Here is a 19,131-nt window from a genome sequence, read left to right on the forward strand (position 1 = left end):
CGCTGTAGGGGTCTCCAGAAGTGTTGTTGCAAGGCTGTGAAACCGATTCCAAGAGACAGGAAATGTTAGGCGTCGACCAGGGCAAGGTCGGCCATACGCCACTACAGCAATTGATGACCGGTATGTACTGTAAACAGCACATCGAAACAGAAGAGAGAATGCTACGCCATTGCAAAGACAGTTAATCTTGGCAACAGGACGAAGGATGTCCAGCCGAACAGTACATAATCGGCTTCATGAGGTGGAGCTCTACGCACGTAGGCCATTGGTCTGCATTCCGTTGACCCCACGTCACTGTGCGGCCCGAAAAAGATGGGCTGCTGAACGTCGAGATTGGGAGCAACATGATTGGAGCCAAGTGCTGTTTACAGATGAGCCCCAAATCCGTCTGGAGTACATCCAACGTCTTCTGGTATGAAGGGACAGGGGCACTCGAAATAACCCCGCATTCATTCGTGAAAGGTCACAATACAGATGAGTTGGTTGGATGGTATGGGTGGAATCAGCATAAGCGGACGTACTGATCTGAATATCATTCGGAATGGCACTTTGGGCCGAAGGTATGCAGACGAGATACTGCGACCTCATGTTATCCCTTATGCAGCAGCCATTGGAGATTCCTTTGTTTTCCAGGATGATATTGCCTGACTGCATAGAGCTCGTCTGGTGAAGACCATTTTTGAAGCTGAAACAGTAACCATATGGAATGGCCAGCGTGCTCTCGTGACCTGAATTCAGTCGAGCATGTTTGGGACATGCTTAGGACGACGCATTGCTGCGCGACCAAGGCTGCCTGTTACTGTTCGAGATTTGGAGATTTCACTTCTTGAGGAGTAGAAGAGTACTCCCCAAAGTCAGATCGATAACCTCATCGTATCCATGGCAAACAGGTGTGCAGAAGTCTTAGCTGTTCGAGGAGCCCACACTCTCTATTAAAACGTACGCATTATGTCTAAACCGTACCTTTTTTCATCATTTACATGTAAGCAAATGGTTGCCCTAAATCATATTTTCATGTTTTATCCATATTATCAAAGAATTAAAGTTTAATTTCAAATTTTTTCACGTCTTTTTTCTGTATTGCGCATTGGTACGCGTGTACCATCCATTGTATGCCAATACATGGCTGTCTCGCACGGTTTTCTTCACTTTTTTGCTTGCTCCCCAAATAGTATTGTGCAGTGTATCTTCTCATTAGTTGTAGGTGAATTCGGAGTTGGATTCGATAGATTAAAAATTCACCCTTCCCACCCAAAAATTTAAATTCGTAACACCCCCGCTCAAACGATGATAACTCTCTTTGTAAAGTCTTGCTGAAGTGTTTGCGAAGAATAGTTTCAACCGCCCCCCCCCCCCAACACTACCTGGTGAGAGGTTAATGAAAATCTCTTTATTGCAGTGATGCTCTAGATATGCATATGGCTATTGGAATTCTGAGGCATCCTAGTGGTTTAGACTACTCCAAGTATGCAACGCAACTTGAGAAGCTAGCTGTACTTACCAAGAAGGAGAGGAAGAAGAGAATGTCTATGGTGGCAGAGTCCAAGAAGGATCGCGATGGAATGTACAGAAATAAGTCTTGCTCGGAATTGTCAGAAGGTGAGTTCAATGCTTAATTTTTTTTTTTTTTTTTCAAATTTTATCAGGCTAGATCAATCATCCCCAAAACTATTTTCGTTGATAAAATAGAAGTATGATACACATATGTATACGTGCTTGTGTACGTGTAAATACAGGGGTTTGAGAAAGCCCTAAGAGATAACATGTTTTAATGCCTAATATGCTGTATAAAAACCATTGGAATTCAAAATTGCTTTCGATCTTCTTGGAATGGATGACTATTGTTCCTGTATGCTTGCGCATGAAGATAGCGATGTATGGCGACGATGTAAACAACAAATATTCGATGCTAATTAAGTCTTGGTACTGTGCTGACTCCAGGAGATATGAAAAAGCATGATACGAAACGGTTCAAAACACTAGTTCTGACCAACTCCAGCTGTGTGAAATTTACTTTATTGTCTTAAACGGCACCATCTCCGTTTAGGAACAAACTTTTTACCATGGAGTATACTTGATCTTGAGAAGGTTCACATGTTAATTACAACGAGTTTTCTTGTGTCGTCTGTATGTGCGTATGTATGTCACATAACTCAAAAACGGTAAGTCCTAGAAAGTTGAAATTTGGTACGTAGACTCCTAGTGAGGTCTGGTTATGCACCTCCCCTTTTGGTTGCATTCGGGTGCTTTTAAGGGGGTCTTTTGCACCTTTTTGGGGGGTAAAATCATTGTTAATTTCGATGCGAACTCAAGTGGTGTTATAATTTGACGGACACTTGGCGATATATCGCCAGTCTTTTGGTCGCCAAGTTTTGTCGCCAACTTGGCGCCAAATTTGGCGATTTTTTATTTGTTTTAATTTGACCATTCTTGGTGATATTTAGAGAGTTAACTATCGAATCACATTAAAATTGCAATAATGGGGAAATAACATTAAATTGGTGTAAAAGGAAGTCATGTGATGCACACATCAGCTCGTTTTAGAAGTGGTATCACAATCTGTATGCTTCATTATACAAATATTTTATGTTATTCCAGTTTTAGTGTCTAGTGAGAAAAAACTGCTGTGTTGTCGTGAGGTTATATAAAGTATTCTATAACTATTTCTGAAAAATGTTTGGTGTCAGCTATAGTTAATACGTAATTAACTCGTATTAATAAAGCAATGTTACTACAGTTTGCGATTAAATTTCAATATTTGATTCATATTGTTGCTTGATATTGTCAAAACTTTTTTTAAGTATGGACAAGACTTCAAACATGTCTCCTAGAAAGTGTAGGGAAATACAAACATTGCTACTTCCCTCCACACATACCCAGAAAGTTATTGCAAATATAACAGGTGTTTTTAGGTCAATAGTTGTACATATCAAAATTAAAATTTCCGAAAACATGCCACTGAAAGTGGTTCACTTAGGAAAATGTGACAGAAAGCACATCATTAATGCTCGTACCGGCCACAGATTGCCCTCAAAAATCGCAAAAGGAATGTAGTCCGTCTTACTTATGAATAAGCAGGGCATTGAAGTTTCCACCTTGACTGTCCGGAGGTGATTGGTCGAAGAGTAAAAAAAACCACGCCGCACCGAGGCTGAGGAAAGCTTATACAGTGGACAAAACAACTAAAAAAATAACTGTTGAAGACTGGAATCGTGTAAATACTATTACTAAGCAGTGCTAGTAACAAATAATGTAATTATTTTGATTAGTTTAATGTTTTAAAGACATGCTTCTGCCACGACTCCACTTTTAGGTTTTGATCGAAAAAGTTGATTTTACCAGTGCCCCCCAGGCGGCTTGAGACTCCACGGAAGGGGAGCTATTCGATCAAGAATGTTTTTTTAAAGAGTATTAAATAGCCGAAAAAGCGCATATTCCTGATTCTACGGCCGCTATAAAGAGCATAGTGACGTGTTTTTTGTCACATTTGTCTACGCAATATGCTTTCAGTGACTTGTTTTGGTCAATTTTAAGCTTTTGATGGGTGCAACTACGAACACCTGTTAAATTTGCAATAGCTTTCTAGAAAGGCAAGGAGGGGAGTAGTAATGCTTGTATTTCCCTACATTTTCTAGGAGATGCGTCTGAATCCTTACCCATTCTTAAAAAAAGTTTTGACGATATCAAACAATAATATAAATCAAATATTGAAATTTAGTAGCAAAATGTAGCTACATTGCTTTGTTAATAAGTGTTACTTACGTATTAAATATAACAGACACCAAAAATTTCGCAGAAGTAATTCTAGAATACTTTATATAACCTCACGACAATAGCAGTTTTTTCTAACTAGAGACTAAAACTGGAATAACCTCAAATACTTGTAAACTCTCTGTTATTGTTGCCACTTCTAAAAAAACAACATTAATGATATCAGCTGCTATGCAGGGTAAAAAATATGTGGTTCGGGGTTTATTTCTTTAACAAATTAGTGTAAACTTGAAAATACGAGATTTTGAAGTGTCCCTAATAATTTGGCTACCCACTGTATATTTGAATGAATACATACAAGTGTATCTTCATTTTATCTGCTTTTTGCAAAACTTTTTAAACCTAGATGACAAAACTAAGCTTTAATGTTTTTTGTCTGTGTTCAAATTTTGTTTGAGGTATTTTCTATGAAAGAGGCGCAGCGAAAAAATCAGATGATGTAGGAAAATCAATACATTTTTCCAAAAAAAAAAAAAAAAAAGAGTTATCTTTCGTCGAAAGGACACTTTGGACAGGCAAAAGTTTTCTTAAAACACATCGATAACCGAAATCAGCCTACAAAAAACAACCAAAAGTTTTAACCAATGAGTCGTAGAGATTATTGTAAATTGCACTTGACAATAGAAATAATTCTACTGGTTGAGGCTTTCCGATTCATATTCGCGATGCTGGTTTCCATGTGTGAGGTAAAGGTCAAAACTTACTTCACACACGGTTAAGTTGAGTTATTAATATATACAGCGAGTGAAACAAATTCCTCTAGATGCTATTTTTGTTCTGTTACAGTCTCTGTGGTCTCTTGCAACATGGATAGTTCTCGCGAGAGCTCTCCTCCTTCCTCTCCCACGACCACAGTCAGGTCTCTGGATAATGGTCACATCAGCCGAAATCCTCAAGTCAATTTGGGATTTGTGGAGAGTCAGGACAGCTTAAACATGGAAATCATTGGAAAAGATCTACCACCTCCGATCCCGGATGAAGTAAAACTCTCTGCCAACCAGTTTCAAAGGAGGCAGAAAAAGGGATATATCGACGTCTGGTGGTTATATGACGATGGAGGTTAGTACTATACATATATGCATATTTTTCTTTAACGTTCTTATATTATGCAAGTAGCAATTGTTCGGTTTTAAAGTATGGGGTTGTTTTCTTCAGTCAAAAGTATTACTTTTAGTAAGTGAAATTGATAGAATGAGTAAAAAAAATAGCATGGACCCCGAAAATACTTTCATTTTCCCAACAGTTATTTTTTAATTAATTTTTTTAAATGTCCGATTTTGAAAATAAGGCGTGGTCTTTATGACATCACAAATGATGCAATTTGGCGCATCTTTCTTTCGCGTCTCAACGTTATGATAATCTAGAAGCGAATTAAAATTGCGCTCTACGCTTGCTATCAACCATATCGTTGCCAATACACGTGAGTAAAGATGCGAATTAAATATTTTTCTCCGTGAATGGCAACACTGAATGGCATTTCATCATTTGTAATGTCACACGATAGAAACGTAAACAATGAAAGCGCGCCGATTTAAGTAATTTTTTTGAAATATTAAACTTGAACAAATTATTTAAAAAATGGCGAGGTCCTATATTTTTAAGCATGCTCTTTCAGAAAAAAATACTTTTAAAATTTTGGAAACGACACCATTAGGAAGAAACTACCAAAGTTTTGATTTAATTCTTTCTGAAATCAATTATGACCTCAGAAGTGGATTTAGAGCTAAAAAAGAAACAATTAGAAGAAATCTGTTAAATTAGAAGAGAACATTATTACCAAAAGTGATTATGAGCTTCTTTCATCGCGTTTCCCTCTCAAATAAAAGCCTATGTGTCTCTACTCGGTTATTATACTAACACAATTACCTCACGACATTCCTCTTTTGTGGGTTATATCAATAATTGAGGCAGTGAGAAGCAAAGGGATGTAAGTGCAAAATTAAAAATGTGAAGATAACCATTAGAAATGGTAGGTGAACCTCTCCTCTGTCTTGGGACAAGAGATAGTACTAATAACCCTGGTAGGTGCTGCTATACAGCATGATTTAGAAAAAAAATTAATGCCTACCAAGCCCACAACTTTAAACGGGTTTTACTCAAAACTTGAAAAGTCCACATACATCCCTTTGCTTCTCACGGCCTCAATTGTTATTCATTTCAATTTCTTTCTTAGGTCTAACAATGTTGATTCCTCACATTCTTTCTACAAGGTCTCAGTGGAGTGGATGCAAGCTGAGGATTTTTGCCCTCGCCAATAAAAAAGACGAATTAGATCGAGAACAGAGAAAGTACGTTCTTAAAAAGAATATTTTTTATCTTCTTAATTATTAGCTTGTATACAATACTGAAAGCTAAGTTCGTGAACTTCAGAGAAATGAAATCATGCTGTCACAATATTTAACCCAATATTTTGCAGAACCCTATATTTTCAAGCACCGTCTCTAAAACCTTTGGGTTTAGCAATGCATCAAATGATAATTTAATTTTCATAATATTAATTGTTGTGTGACTAATTAAGTAATACTCCCGGCAGTTGCGTAACATGGTTCTTGAAGTACAGAGAGCTAAAAAGGGATGTAAGAAAAAAAAATTCAAATAGACATTTATAAAAATATAGATATATTCTTCAATTAAAAGTAAAGAACATAAAATTTTAAAATATTAATTATTACACACAACACAATCAATCCATGATTATTAGGAGCTTTTTTTTTAATGAAATTGCTTAACTCTGATATTCCGAAAATACTTCTTCTATTTTTCCCCTATATAATAAGCAATCACAGAAACATGAAAATTCAATTCCTACGAAGTTGGTTGTTTTGCTGTTAACCGTTTTTTTCTTGTAAACGTCAGAATTCGGTGAATTCCGCAAAAATTCAAAATAATTTTCACACATCAGCACTGCTGTTTAAGTATTTTGCATGTTGTCTCATATATTCACAACCAAAATTCATTGCAATTTTTGAAGATCATTAAAAAGTAAAGAATTGAAGTTGTGTTATACTCAATTAGTAAGACGAAACATTTAACCTGTACGCCAGCGTAAAAGTAGTCTAGTACTCTTTAATATCGACTGCTTGACTGACATGCACAGAGTAGCTTTTTCCCACCAGAAATCAGCCATATTTAGCTTGTTGGTTTGATCGTAGGTGTCGTTTTTGTTTTTATTTCCGTTTCTTTTTGAAACTCTACAAACCAAAACAGGAAGTTTTACAGATGTAGCAAAAATTACTGTTTTGTTTTAGTTATTTGTAAATGTTATCCAAAATGTATCCACAAAATTATTTGGATATGTAGTGAACTATCGTGCCTATAAAAGGGAAAAAATATTTCTGTTATGTTCATAAATGTATTCTACAACATTCAATATGCTTCTTAAAATAATTCAGAAAGTAGTCAATAGCGCCTTGAAAACTTCAAAGAAAAATCATACTCGGCGGCAAACTGCAGTACATTTTGTAAACTTTTCTTTTTTTAATATTGTACACGAACTAGGCTTCACTGTAAAGGCAGACTCTACTTAAACTCAAATTACTATGTGATACAAACAATACTTTAAAAAACTTCGTTAAGCATATATTCATTTATTATTTTTACGTCCTAATTAATTGAAAGTTAATTTTTATTTGTCCATTAAAATTTTCAAATTTTAACCTCAAGAAGGCATTGTTTATCTTTACTTTTTACATTGACAAAAGAGCAAAAGCTCTAAAATGTCCTTAAAACAATAGTGACGAAAACACAATGCAGCAGTTTGCTTTCTTTTCAGCATGGCGGCCTTACTGAACAAATTCAGAATAGATTACTCTGATGTTACTGTTATTCCAGACATAGTCAAGCCTCCTGAAGAAGCTAGGTAGGTTGCTTTCTTTTTAATTCCGTGTTTTTTTTTTTTTTTAATCAAGTATAATTTTGAATGATATCATAGAATATTTCACTGGAAATAGTCAACATTGATGTGTCTAAGTAAACGCATGAAAAATAAAGTGTTCACATCATTTTTTGAACTGAATTCATGTACAGCAGATTGAAGTTTCTTCTTGTTTGTGATCATTGAACTGCCTTCATTTCTGCCTTAATTCTTTATAGGCAATTTGTATTTTATCGGGAATGTTTGCATTATTCTTTAAATGCTGCATTTGCAAAAAGTTACTTCTCTGTAATTTCCCCCCACTCCCTTACAATAGAAAATCAATAAAAGTTCACTATGACTACATAATTTGGTTAATAGGTGTACTTTTTAGTTGCTTGAGTAATCACGAACTAAGCGTATTGAAGCTCCGGAAAATAATTATTGACAATCAACAAAGCCGACTGCTTAACATGCGACCGCTGATTTGTCTATACTGGAATGTGATTGCAGAAATTAAATGATTATTCTTGAGCATATTTTGGCACCGAAGATCGAATAATAGTAAATATCCAAACTATTTTCGAAATAGAATGCCTGTACCTCACTCTTTAATGCCACTTTCAAAACCTGTTAATTCTGTTGAGTTCATTTCTTCAGAAAACTTTTCACGTTAATCGCTTGGTTACAAGAGAAAACATTGCAATGACCATATTAGCAATCTACGTAAATTAAAACACATGAATATGCCAAGAATGCCTTTCCCCCTCTCCCCAACCTCAACAGAACAATATTCAGGCTCCGAAAGTGCTGCGATATATTAGTAGACCACGTGATATTTCACTTAGAACAGGATTTGATTTGGATACTTCTTAGCCCTAATACGTAACTTTGAACTGAGTCACTGCTTTTTATAATTCTTATTAAATCATATAAAGAACTAAGAATATTTTTTTTTAATTGTAACTGAAAATATTTGTTTAATAATGATTTATTTAAAAACAATATTTTAGTAAGTTATGTATATTTTATAATCGAACAAAATAGGACCTTTGAGAATATAAGCTGTCCCACATCATATTAAAATCTATTACCGCCCAAATTCCCGTAATTTTAGCTCTGTATTTATTGGTGCAGCTTCAAATAATGGATATTTTCAAGACGTATTTGTCCATTTATTGAAAGATGCTGAGGTTCTAAGATTTTTTTAATTCAATGAATGTAATAGACCCTGAACTTGGTTAATCTTACATGCAATGGATCATTTAAGTGTAGTTTTTCGTACTTCTACATTATGAGCATTCACATCTTAATTACTATCCACATCATAGGATAAATTATCCTAAATTGCATTTTGTATTGTTGTCGATAACCGTTATTCATAAAATAAATGGTTTTCAAAAAATATTCATACTTTGTCTTCCAGCAAAAAAGAATTTGAAGCTCTTATAACAAAATGGCAAACTGAAAGCACGGAAGAACCCTATATCACAGAATCAGAACTCTATGCTCTTAAAGACAAGGTAAGACGATATAAAATTCAGTAGAGAATAAGTGAAAAATTTAAGGTAAAATTTTGTGTTTTAAACTATCGATTCACAAATTCTGGTCAGGTCTCAATACAAATAAATTATTATTTTATACTAGCCGCCTTCGGCGACCAGCTGGTCCGCCTTTTTACGCCAGGGTTGCCGTCTTCGGCTGCTGCATAGACAATTTAGCGACGGTATTAATCAATGTTTTTCTCCATATATCAATATTATCATCTGCCTTTTTACGCCAGTGTTGCCGCCTTCGGCGGCTGCTTAAATAAGTTTCGTGGCGGTATCAATCGATCCATATCTATATCATTATTAATTTCAATAAAATATTTTCTAGATCTATCTCCAGTTTCGTCGTTTGGAATATTTTTAAAGGTGGAGGAGGGGAGACACAAACTGCTTGCACTTCATGCAAATTTTGTCGAAAAATAACAAAAAACACTTCCACTTTTACTTGAAAGCATTGTTTTTTCAAAGTCATGGTGTGTGTGGGGGGGGGGAGGCATTGATACCCCGTTGAAGATCCTTAAATAACGGGCATGTCTCTTTCTTGCTCTCCATCTACTATATCGACCTCTGCATTTGTCTATCTATCTGTCTATACCATCTATGCGTATCTACCTCTGACAGTAATTAACAATGTTTTCAAACCGCAGCGGCGCCCCCCCCCCCCCCCAACCCCGTTGTTGTTCTTTAAATAACGGGGTCTGTCTATCTCTCACTGTACATCGACCTGTAGATTTTCTTTCTCTAGATCCATGGAAATTTACCTCCGATAGTAATTAACAATCTTTTTTCAAAGAAAAAAAGTATTAATTCGAGAACAAAATTTCGTACACTCAATGTATATCTATCTACCTATTCGATCCATCTCTAAACTTTCTCATCTATCTCTATTTATTTTGATCTAACCTCCAATCTTATTCCCTAACAAAAAGAAAATCATGCAAAAAAGCGTGCTTACTTATTTATTAAAATGCACAAAAAATTGATATCTTTGTGGTACCCGGAGTTTGCCAAAGTATAAAAATCATTGTTTTTATTGAAATTCAAAAAAAAAAAAAGTGACTGGGACCAAAACGATCCGATGTGGTCCGTCTGATTAACCGAAATCGAATGTTTAGCAAAACATCCGGGGGGGGGGGGGGAGAAACAAATGAAATACCTGGAAAGAAAAAAAAAACGAATGAATCCTTCGAAAGGAAGAAAAGAAAAAAGCAAGTTACGCACTTCAGTTAGATCACGTGGTTGCGTTACATCATATTCGCAGCGGTCAGCGGACAACAGATCTTCGGTGAAGCGATAGCTCATATCTTCGTTCGGCCTTTAAAAAATTGTAAAAAAAAACTTTTGAACATTTTTGAAAACTTTTTTTCTGTAGAGGACAAAATGTTCTGGCTACTACATAGTAAAATTGTAGAAAAGCGGTTATTATATTTTTCACGGGATGCGTTTAGAAAAAAATTAAACCCAGAAAGAAATGCAAAATAAAGGTTTTTTCAAAAATTCATAAAAAATACAAAAATTGCTCTATCTTCAAAAGTTTTTCATTCATCATATTTAAAATTAAATTTCCTACACTTCTGAAGGGGCCGGAATATTTTTACTATTACCAACTAAAATTTTAGAATTGAGGGTTTAATACTTGTCGCAGGTGGGTTTCGAAGAAAACTAAACCCAGAAAAAAATGTAAAATAAAGGTTTTTTCAAAAATCTATAAAAAATACAAAAATTGCTCTATCTTCAAAATTTTTTCATTCATCATATTTAAAATTAAATTTCCTACACAATAGTACAAAAAATATCCGTCTGGCGCGATTGGTTCGGGATCTGTGAGATCAAAAGTACTAAAAAGTGCTAAAAATAACATAAAACATTAAATAACTTTTTTCTAATTAAAATATCAAAAATCGAAGCCCGAAGTGCACATTTTCAGCAAAAACTGCACCTGTGTACCAAATTTCATCTTTCTAGGCCTTACCGTTTTCCCAGGATGCGCGCCACAAACACACACACACACACACACACACAAACATCTTATTTTATTATATGTATAGAAGATAGAAGATAGAATAGAATAGAAGAAGATAGATAGATTTTAATTAAAACTTGTGTGATAATCAGACGCATGGTTTTTAAGTAGGACAACGATTTGTTTCTAAAGCTTCTACAGGAAGTTTTTTGTTATTTATTTGATATTCCAGTTTACAAAATTAATAACGATTTCTATAATCTTTTGTGTAAGGTCGAAGGCTACAGGCCGCTAAGACATGAAAAAAAAAAAGTCAAGCACTACTGAACCGATTTGAAAGAGTTAGTTTCTTTTATGTAGGATTAAAAGCAAAGAGGGGGAGAATAAGCTTGTAATACAGCTGGTGGAATTACTGTATTTCTTATGTCATCAAGTGATTGCTTTGGGATCTTAAAACTTTGACCTTTGTGTCGAATTTGTAACAAAATGTTTTCCGTTTTCAGATCGTAAAAAAGGAAAATTCATATTGCTTCTATGAAACTTTTTCTGGAAGTAGTGAAAGTTCGCAAAATCATGAGGGTTTATAAAATAGAACTTCGCAAAAGCAAGCGTCATCTGCGTAAACATGGAGCAAGAACAGCAGATATCATCATCACTTACACTGCATCGGAGGTAGGGTAGATCGACCAGTGAATGAACAGTTAAGCACAATTTCATTTTTTAAAAATCCTAGTAATTTTAAATTCTACACTATAGAGATCGTGATAGCTAAAACATTTTAATTGTTCTATGTAAATATCTCTAAAAAATCGCGGGAACTTAAATGGTACCGCTCCCGACTGTTTTAGGTGTTTAAAGAGAAAATGGCACAACGACCCAGTGAATGAACACCTCGAACCAGTAAATGAACACAAATTGGTCCAGTGAATGAACATGATAAATTTTGATTCAAAAAGAAACTAAGTTTCTTTGAAAGAAATCTATCTATCTATATAACTATCTATATCTATTTATCTATCTATTTCTATAACTATCTATATCTATCTATCTATCTATATTTATCTTTTTATATCTCCATCCATCTATCAATATACCTTTCTATCTACACATCTATCGGTCTATCTGTATGTCTATTTACCTATTTATCAATGTACTTATCTATTTTTCTATCTATCTACTTTTCTGTATCTAGCTCTCTATATATTTATCTATCTATCTACTTATCTATCTATATATCTATCTATTTATATATCGTATCTATCTATCTCTATGCCTATTCACCTATTTAGCAATGTACTTATCTATTTTTCTATCTATCTATCTACTTATCTATCCATCTATGTATCTATCTACTTATCTGTCCACTTATCTATCTATCTATGTATGTATCTATATATCTATCTATCTATCTACTTATTTATCTAATTATCTACTTATTTATCTACTTAACTACTTATCTATCTATTTATCTACTTATCTATCTATCTATCTCCTTATCGATCGATTTATCTACTTATCTATCTATCTATCTATCTCCTTATCGATTGATTTATCTACTTATCTCTCTACTTATCTATCTATCTATCTATCTGTCTATCTACCTATCTATATCTATCTTATCTCTATCCATCTATCAATACACCTTTCTATATATTTTGTATCTACACATCTATCGGTCTATCTCTATGTATATTTACCTATTTATCAATGTACTTATCTATTTTTCTATCTATCTATATATCTATCGATCTATTTATATATCTTATCTATCTATCTACCTATTTATCTATCTATCTATCTATCTACTTATCTATCTATATCTCTATTTATCTATCTATCTACCTGCTGTTTTACCTGTCTGTATATCTACTTACTATCTCTATATCAGTCTCTCTACCTAGCTATCTATATATTAGTCTCTCTATCTACCTATCTATTTATTAACCACTACCTATCTATTTATATATCACTACATCTATCGATCTATCTATCTACCTACCTATTCAATCTCTATATTTATCTACCTATATATCTATTTACCTCTTATTTTTTATATATGTATCTCTATATCTTCCTCTATCTATTTATCTATCTATCTATATATAAACATACATACATACATATCTACCTATCTATTCTCTCTCTTTGTATATATATTTATATTTCTCTATCTCTCTATCTATCTGTCTCTCTATCAAGAGAGATAAAGATATAGAAATATAGATGTAGGTAGGTAGGTTAATATACAGATAAAGATATAGATAGATAAAAGATAAAACTCAGTAAAAAGTGCATTGTTTACAAAGACAAAAATAAAGAAATTATAAAATATATAATGAAATACATAAATAAATAAGCATATAAAACTATATGCATTACAAAGAAGTACAAAAATGAAAATATCTCAAGGAAACTTCAAATTTCTTTTTAAATCAAAAGAAACTTTGCCATTGTTCATTCACTGGGTTTTCGCAATTTTTCGTACCCAGTGACTGAACACCCCTCTACCTGAAAATCTACGCATTTTGCATTGACCGAAACATTTTAAATCCATAGCCTAAATATGTATACTTAATTTTTCTTTTGTAGAGCTAAAAAATAAAATTTATCGATAAAAATAATATGTCTCAAAATAATTGCTAGCACGAAACCAGCCTTATTATTTTGAAAGAGAGAAAAAACGATTCACGGCACTAAAAATTTCAAATTTTTTCCAGGAAAAAAATACGTATCCAAAGTAACCAATTAGGTGTCAGATAGCTTAGAATATCAATAAAGAACGCTTTTCTAGTGAATTTATTCAGAAAAAAAATTTTGGAAGCTTATTTTTTTTTTAAAAAATGACGCGCTGTTCATTCACTGGGTGGTGTTCACTCACTGGTCGGTCTACCCTACCTTCTTAGAAGAATTCATTGGGAAGTTTCCCAGTATTTTCAGTAAATAGAAAATACTATCAAACTCGCTGAACAAGAGCAAATAGATTGCGATACTTGCTCATTATAATCGAAAGTTCGTAAAAAAGGCATCGTAAAAAAAAAATTACCAATTCATACGTAATTGCCAAAGAAATTGGCTTCTTTGCTTTAAACTGACTTATTGTCTCTTTCTTGTCTTATTTATTTTTCTTTGGAAAATACCCATGACCCAGAAGACATCGTCGTTTACAGTCCTGGTCAAAAAGTTTAAAGTTCTTCTGCTCATTAAGAACCATTAAATGATTGAGTATATCGTCACCTCAGAGCAACACTAAGACATCTAATCCCAGGAATAACACTAAGATATCCTACTGTTGTTCTGAGGCGACGATATGTGGTTCAAATTAAAATTCTTCTTATTTCTCAATATCTTCATCGCTTTCATTATATTTTATAATTTGCTGCAGCTTGAGTTTGAGCTACAATTCCTTACAAAGTAAGTACCGTGGAAAGGACAATTTTGGTGTTAACAAATACAATTTTCAAGTGCTTCTTTTACTCCACAAATTTAAAAAAGGTCGTCTACACACATGTTTTCAGTAATTATGACTCATCACGAAATTTCGGTTGAACTTAAGAACGTTAAGCGGATTTTCCAAGCTGAGCTGAAAAGGAAAAGAAATGTTATGAATCTGAAAAATATTGTTTGCATTAAGTAGAAATTGCTTGTTAAAACAGATATGTACTTCCATAGACCAACTGTTTCTGACTTCCCCGTTGAATTCGTGTTCTCATTGAATCATGTCTCGTTATAAGAAAGTCAGAACAACGAAAATTGACTTATCGCTCTGAAATGACAAGAATAGGAATTATATGAGCCGTTGAGAGCAAACGTGGGGTAAGTCACTCAAATTTTTTTTCTTAGTAATTCGAATTTACACTCTTAGAAATTCGTTTTCAGCTCATTCCACTTCGTGCGAAAGTGGAAACCTAACCTGGCTGCGTCGTCGTCGCAATACTGAGTTGCCTTCGCAATGCTTCCAGGCAAGGTTTGCCCCAACTATAGGTTCAACCGTTCAACTATTTGCTGATAGACAGTAATCGAAAACCGGAACAGCAAAGTAGCTACTAAATCAATCAATTACTCAAAATCTTGTAAAATTGATTTATATCTTATTGCTCTCAATGGCTTAATGATGTAAAAATTATATGGTAAGAAGCAAGGCCACTTCGAAATGGCAATTGATAAATAATATCTATCCTTTTACACTAACAATCAAAATTTTTAACATTTTATTATTACATTACTAATTTCCAACAAGTAATAAATTAGTCACTTCATTTATTCTACAGGGTGACAAGAAATAACTTGGATACACATAATACATTATAATTTTAATAATAATGAAAGTATTACGACCAAACTTCAAAACTAATATGAATATACAATTTCGTCTAATATATTTGCAAGTCTTCAAAGTGACTACCGTTAGCCTTAATACAGAACTTGAAATGCGTCACAAAATTTTCGGTTGTGTGCAGCAACTCACTTACTGATATTTTATGCCATTCTTTGCTTAAGAACTTCTTTATGGATGCCAAAGTTTTATGAGGTTTAGCACGCATCCTTGTCTCTATCCAAGATCTTCTTGCATTGTTCAACGACCCCAATCTAATGGTTTGGGGTGAAATATGTGCTATTAGTGGGCAAACACCACTTGCTTTTGTTGATCAGGGGATAAAGATTAATCAAGAAACATATCACAAACTTATTTTGAAAGATGGATCTTAAATTGGTCATAAAAGGTTTTTGGAAACAAAAAATGGACCTTTCAGCAGGATTCCGCACCTGCTCACAGAACTAAAGGCACTCAAGATTGGAACAAGACTTTTTTTCCAGGTTTCATTGGAGCGAAAGAATGACCACCGTGTTCCCCAGATTTGAACCCACTGGTTTATTCGGTTTGGTCAATCGTGGAGACCTCATAAAACTTTGGTCATTATGCAAGGAATGAGATAAAATATCAGTAAGTGAATTGCGGCCCAACGCCGAAAATTGTGACACGTTCAAAGTTTGGTCGTAATATTTTCATTAGATTAAAGTTATGTTATGTTTTGTGTGTCTAAGTTATTTCTTGTGACCCTGTAAAAATGGTTGTAAATAAATTATGAGAAAACTGTTTCGATACCATTAATTACAAGCGCTTGTTTGTTTCATTTCAGACAAATCGGCACATAAGGCTATCCGAATTACTGCGGCAGCATTCCAAAAACTCTGTACTTATCGTCATGTAAGTATTAAATGTGTTCTTTTGTAGTTGTCCATTAAAAGTAATGAATAAAATTGTTAAACGCCTAGGTTATAAAAATGGTACACAAACTTCATTCACGAGAAAGATAGACTAGAATAAACCATTTTTCTTCTGGAGTAGAAAGTTTTAACTCAGTAGGCAGGAAAAGGAAAAGAAACATGGCAGTGTTATAGGCAAAAACCTAGATAGAATGTCATAATAAAGAGTATTTTAATGACTTCAACTCCGCTTGTATAATGAAACATGCGGTGAAACTATTGGTTTAGGATCAAGACTTAATTAATTTTTTTAAGAAACACTATATGAATTTAAATGATAATGTACTATTGAAAATAAAAAGCGATGTTAGAATAGAAAAGTGTTCTGATGCCAGCTCAGTGAAATTCTCATTAACCATGCTTGTTTTATTCTTGGTAATTTTTTTTTTATCATGTAACAAAGAATCACATTTCCTTCACCTTCCGATCAGTAATTGTTAAACTCTGTTCATGGGATACATAGATCGAAAATAAACAAAAAGGTTTCTAGAAGGGTTGCCGTTATGCTCCTTCTGTTTTTTTTTTTTTTTTTTTTTTTTTTTCTCTTGAATACAAAAAAGTAAACTAAGAGGATGCGCATTCGCCGTCTGAACCAGGCACGTTTTTGAGGTCGCCAAATGGCGCAATTCTTTGTGTACATCTATCCCAGGTGTGCCCAACTTACGGCCTGCGGACCATATGTGGCTCGCAAAGTTCTGATTTATGTGGCCCATTGATATGTTCAATGCGACAAATTGAAACAGGTATTTTGGAATCCTTCGAAGTAACCAATAATCTTTACTTGGTATTACGAATGATTGTTACTTTGACGTCAAATAATCTGAAATTCGTTTCTAAAAAAAATGTTGGAAACGGCGTCAAAAAAATAAGCACGTAAAATTACAACAATTCTTGGCTTGTAATTTTCTTTCCTTTTTGATTTTTTCCAATTGTTCTCTAAAAAGATTCAAATAAGGTAAACGCACAAGTAGTGGCCACAGTTAAGCATATTTTGTGTCTTTTTTAAACTCGGGGTCTACAATATTAATTCAAATTTTAAAACTCAATAAGCATATTATAGCCCAACTATTCCTTAATCGTCTCATTTTCTAAAAATACCAGAATTTCAATTTTTTAACATTTTTTTTCCCAAACTTCAAATTTGATCCATTAAGGGCCACTCCAAAATCTGATATTTTTAGTAGTAGCCACATGCATGGGCCAGTAGTGGCCATCTGACATCCTTTCCTTAGAATTTACATTACTTACTTCAAATTCAAATAACTGATGAATACAATTGATTCAATATGATAGTTACATTAACAAGTGGCGTCACTATGATGGGCGGGGGGTGACAGCATAGTGGAATTGCAAGTTTTTGAAAAATATGAAGCTAAAAAGCATTTTCAAAACTGCAAATTTTATTTAAGATTTCGAAAAATTTCCAGGGGATTTAAACCCCCGGGGTCCCCGATTTTTATCTATTTTTTGTACATTAGCCGACTTAAAATTTCGTTATAACACAAATGTAGTTTCTGAATTGCATGAATTTGATGTTTACATTTTTTTTTCTTTTGCGTTTGTAGGGGGGGCGGGGGAGTGACATCACAAATTACCGCCCCCGGTGTCACCCATTCTAGGTACGCTACTGCATTAAGTACCAATATATTAATCTTATTTATTTTTGTACATGTTTTTCTTCAAAGTATATAAGTACTTATGTGATAAAAAGAAAGACGTAAAAGAAAATGTATGTACTTTTATAAGTATTTACACATATAAACTTTGGTTAGCATAAACTAAATAATCAGTATCACTTCAAAATCATTCATAATAAAATAGTAAGGTAAGCAAACCATTTTATGTAATTCAAGGTCATTTTGTTTCCTACGACTTACCAAGGCACATCAGAAGAGAAAGGATATTGGTAGCACATAAGTTTTCAATACTACTAAAGGCAGGGTGTCCAAGCACTTGGAAAATCATGGATTTCGGCTATGATCGAAAATGGTCGTGGAAAGTCATGATTTTCGGCAAAAAATGCTCAAATCATGGAAATCGGCAATTGGTCATGGATTTTGAGGTCAAGAACATGCATATTTATCGAATTCTACAGATTAGATTTAACATACGCACCTTAGCCATTTTTTACGCTATTATGCGTCAATTCCAATTTTTCACATTTCGAAATCCAATTGCATCCGCTTCTTTAATGCTCGCTCGTTTTTCTTTTCTGTGGGGTTTTACCATTTTGGCATTTATAATTATGTATTTAGCATTATTTTTAACCTTCCTTATATGTCTAACTGTGTAGTTGAAGACTTTTAGACTTCGAATTTTGCTGTATCATTCAATGCGAAAATTTTAAGCCATCCGTGCTGATTCAAGAGACTCATAAAAACTAATTCTCAGTTGTGTTTGATGAGTTAATGAAGAGTAATGTGTGAAATAATGAAGATTTTAGAAAATAAAATTGGTCTGAAGAATTAATTACGGACGTTTTGGATATCAATAAAATACAGAAATCAGGGAATTTTCAAAGGTAAAAATTTTAAAAAGTCCGTAAATGTTACATATTTCACAAATTCGGAAATTTTACAATATTTGTAACCTATCCTAAAACTTTAAAGGTAAATATTTGGAATATCTGGTAATTTTCTGATTATATTTATGTTATTTATTGTAAACATAATTTTAGTAACTATTAAGTTATTGCTAGTCACAGATATTTCAGAAAACTAGAAGTAATA

The 19,131-nt window shown here is 33.7% G+C and overlaps 1 protein-coding gene across 1 annotated transcript in view; it reads left to right on the forward strand.

The window, feature by feature from the left end:
* LOC129224756 (solute carrier family 12 member 2-like) overlaps positions 1–19,131 on the forward strand; it is a 273,588-nt gene that overhangs the window by 250,060 nt on the left and 4,397 nt on the right. The window contains exons 18-23 of the mRNA XM_054859303.1: positions 1,400–1,599; positions 4,558–4,830; positions 5,945–6,059; positions 7,544–7,630; positions 9,051–9,147; positions 16,276–16,343. Of these exons, the coding sequence (XP_054715278.1) occupies positions 1,400–1,599; positions 4,558–4,830; positions 5,945–6,059; positions 7,544–7,630; positions 9,051–9,147; positions 16,276–16,343 (840 nt within the window). The remainder of the gene's footprint in view (positions 1–1,399; positions 1,600–4,557; positions 4,831–5,944; positions 6,060–7,543; positions 7,631–9,050; positions 9,148–16,275; positions 16,344–19,131) is intronic.

Source organism: Uloborus diversus, chromosome 6, assembly GCF_026930045.1.
Source record: "Uloborus diversus isolate 005 chromosome 6, Udiv.v.3.1, whole genome shotgun sequence".
NCBI classification, from domain to species: domain Eukaryota; kingdom Metazoa; phylum Arthropoda; class Arachnida; order Araneae; family Uloboridae; genus Uloborus; species Uloborus diversus.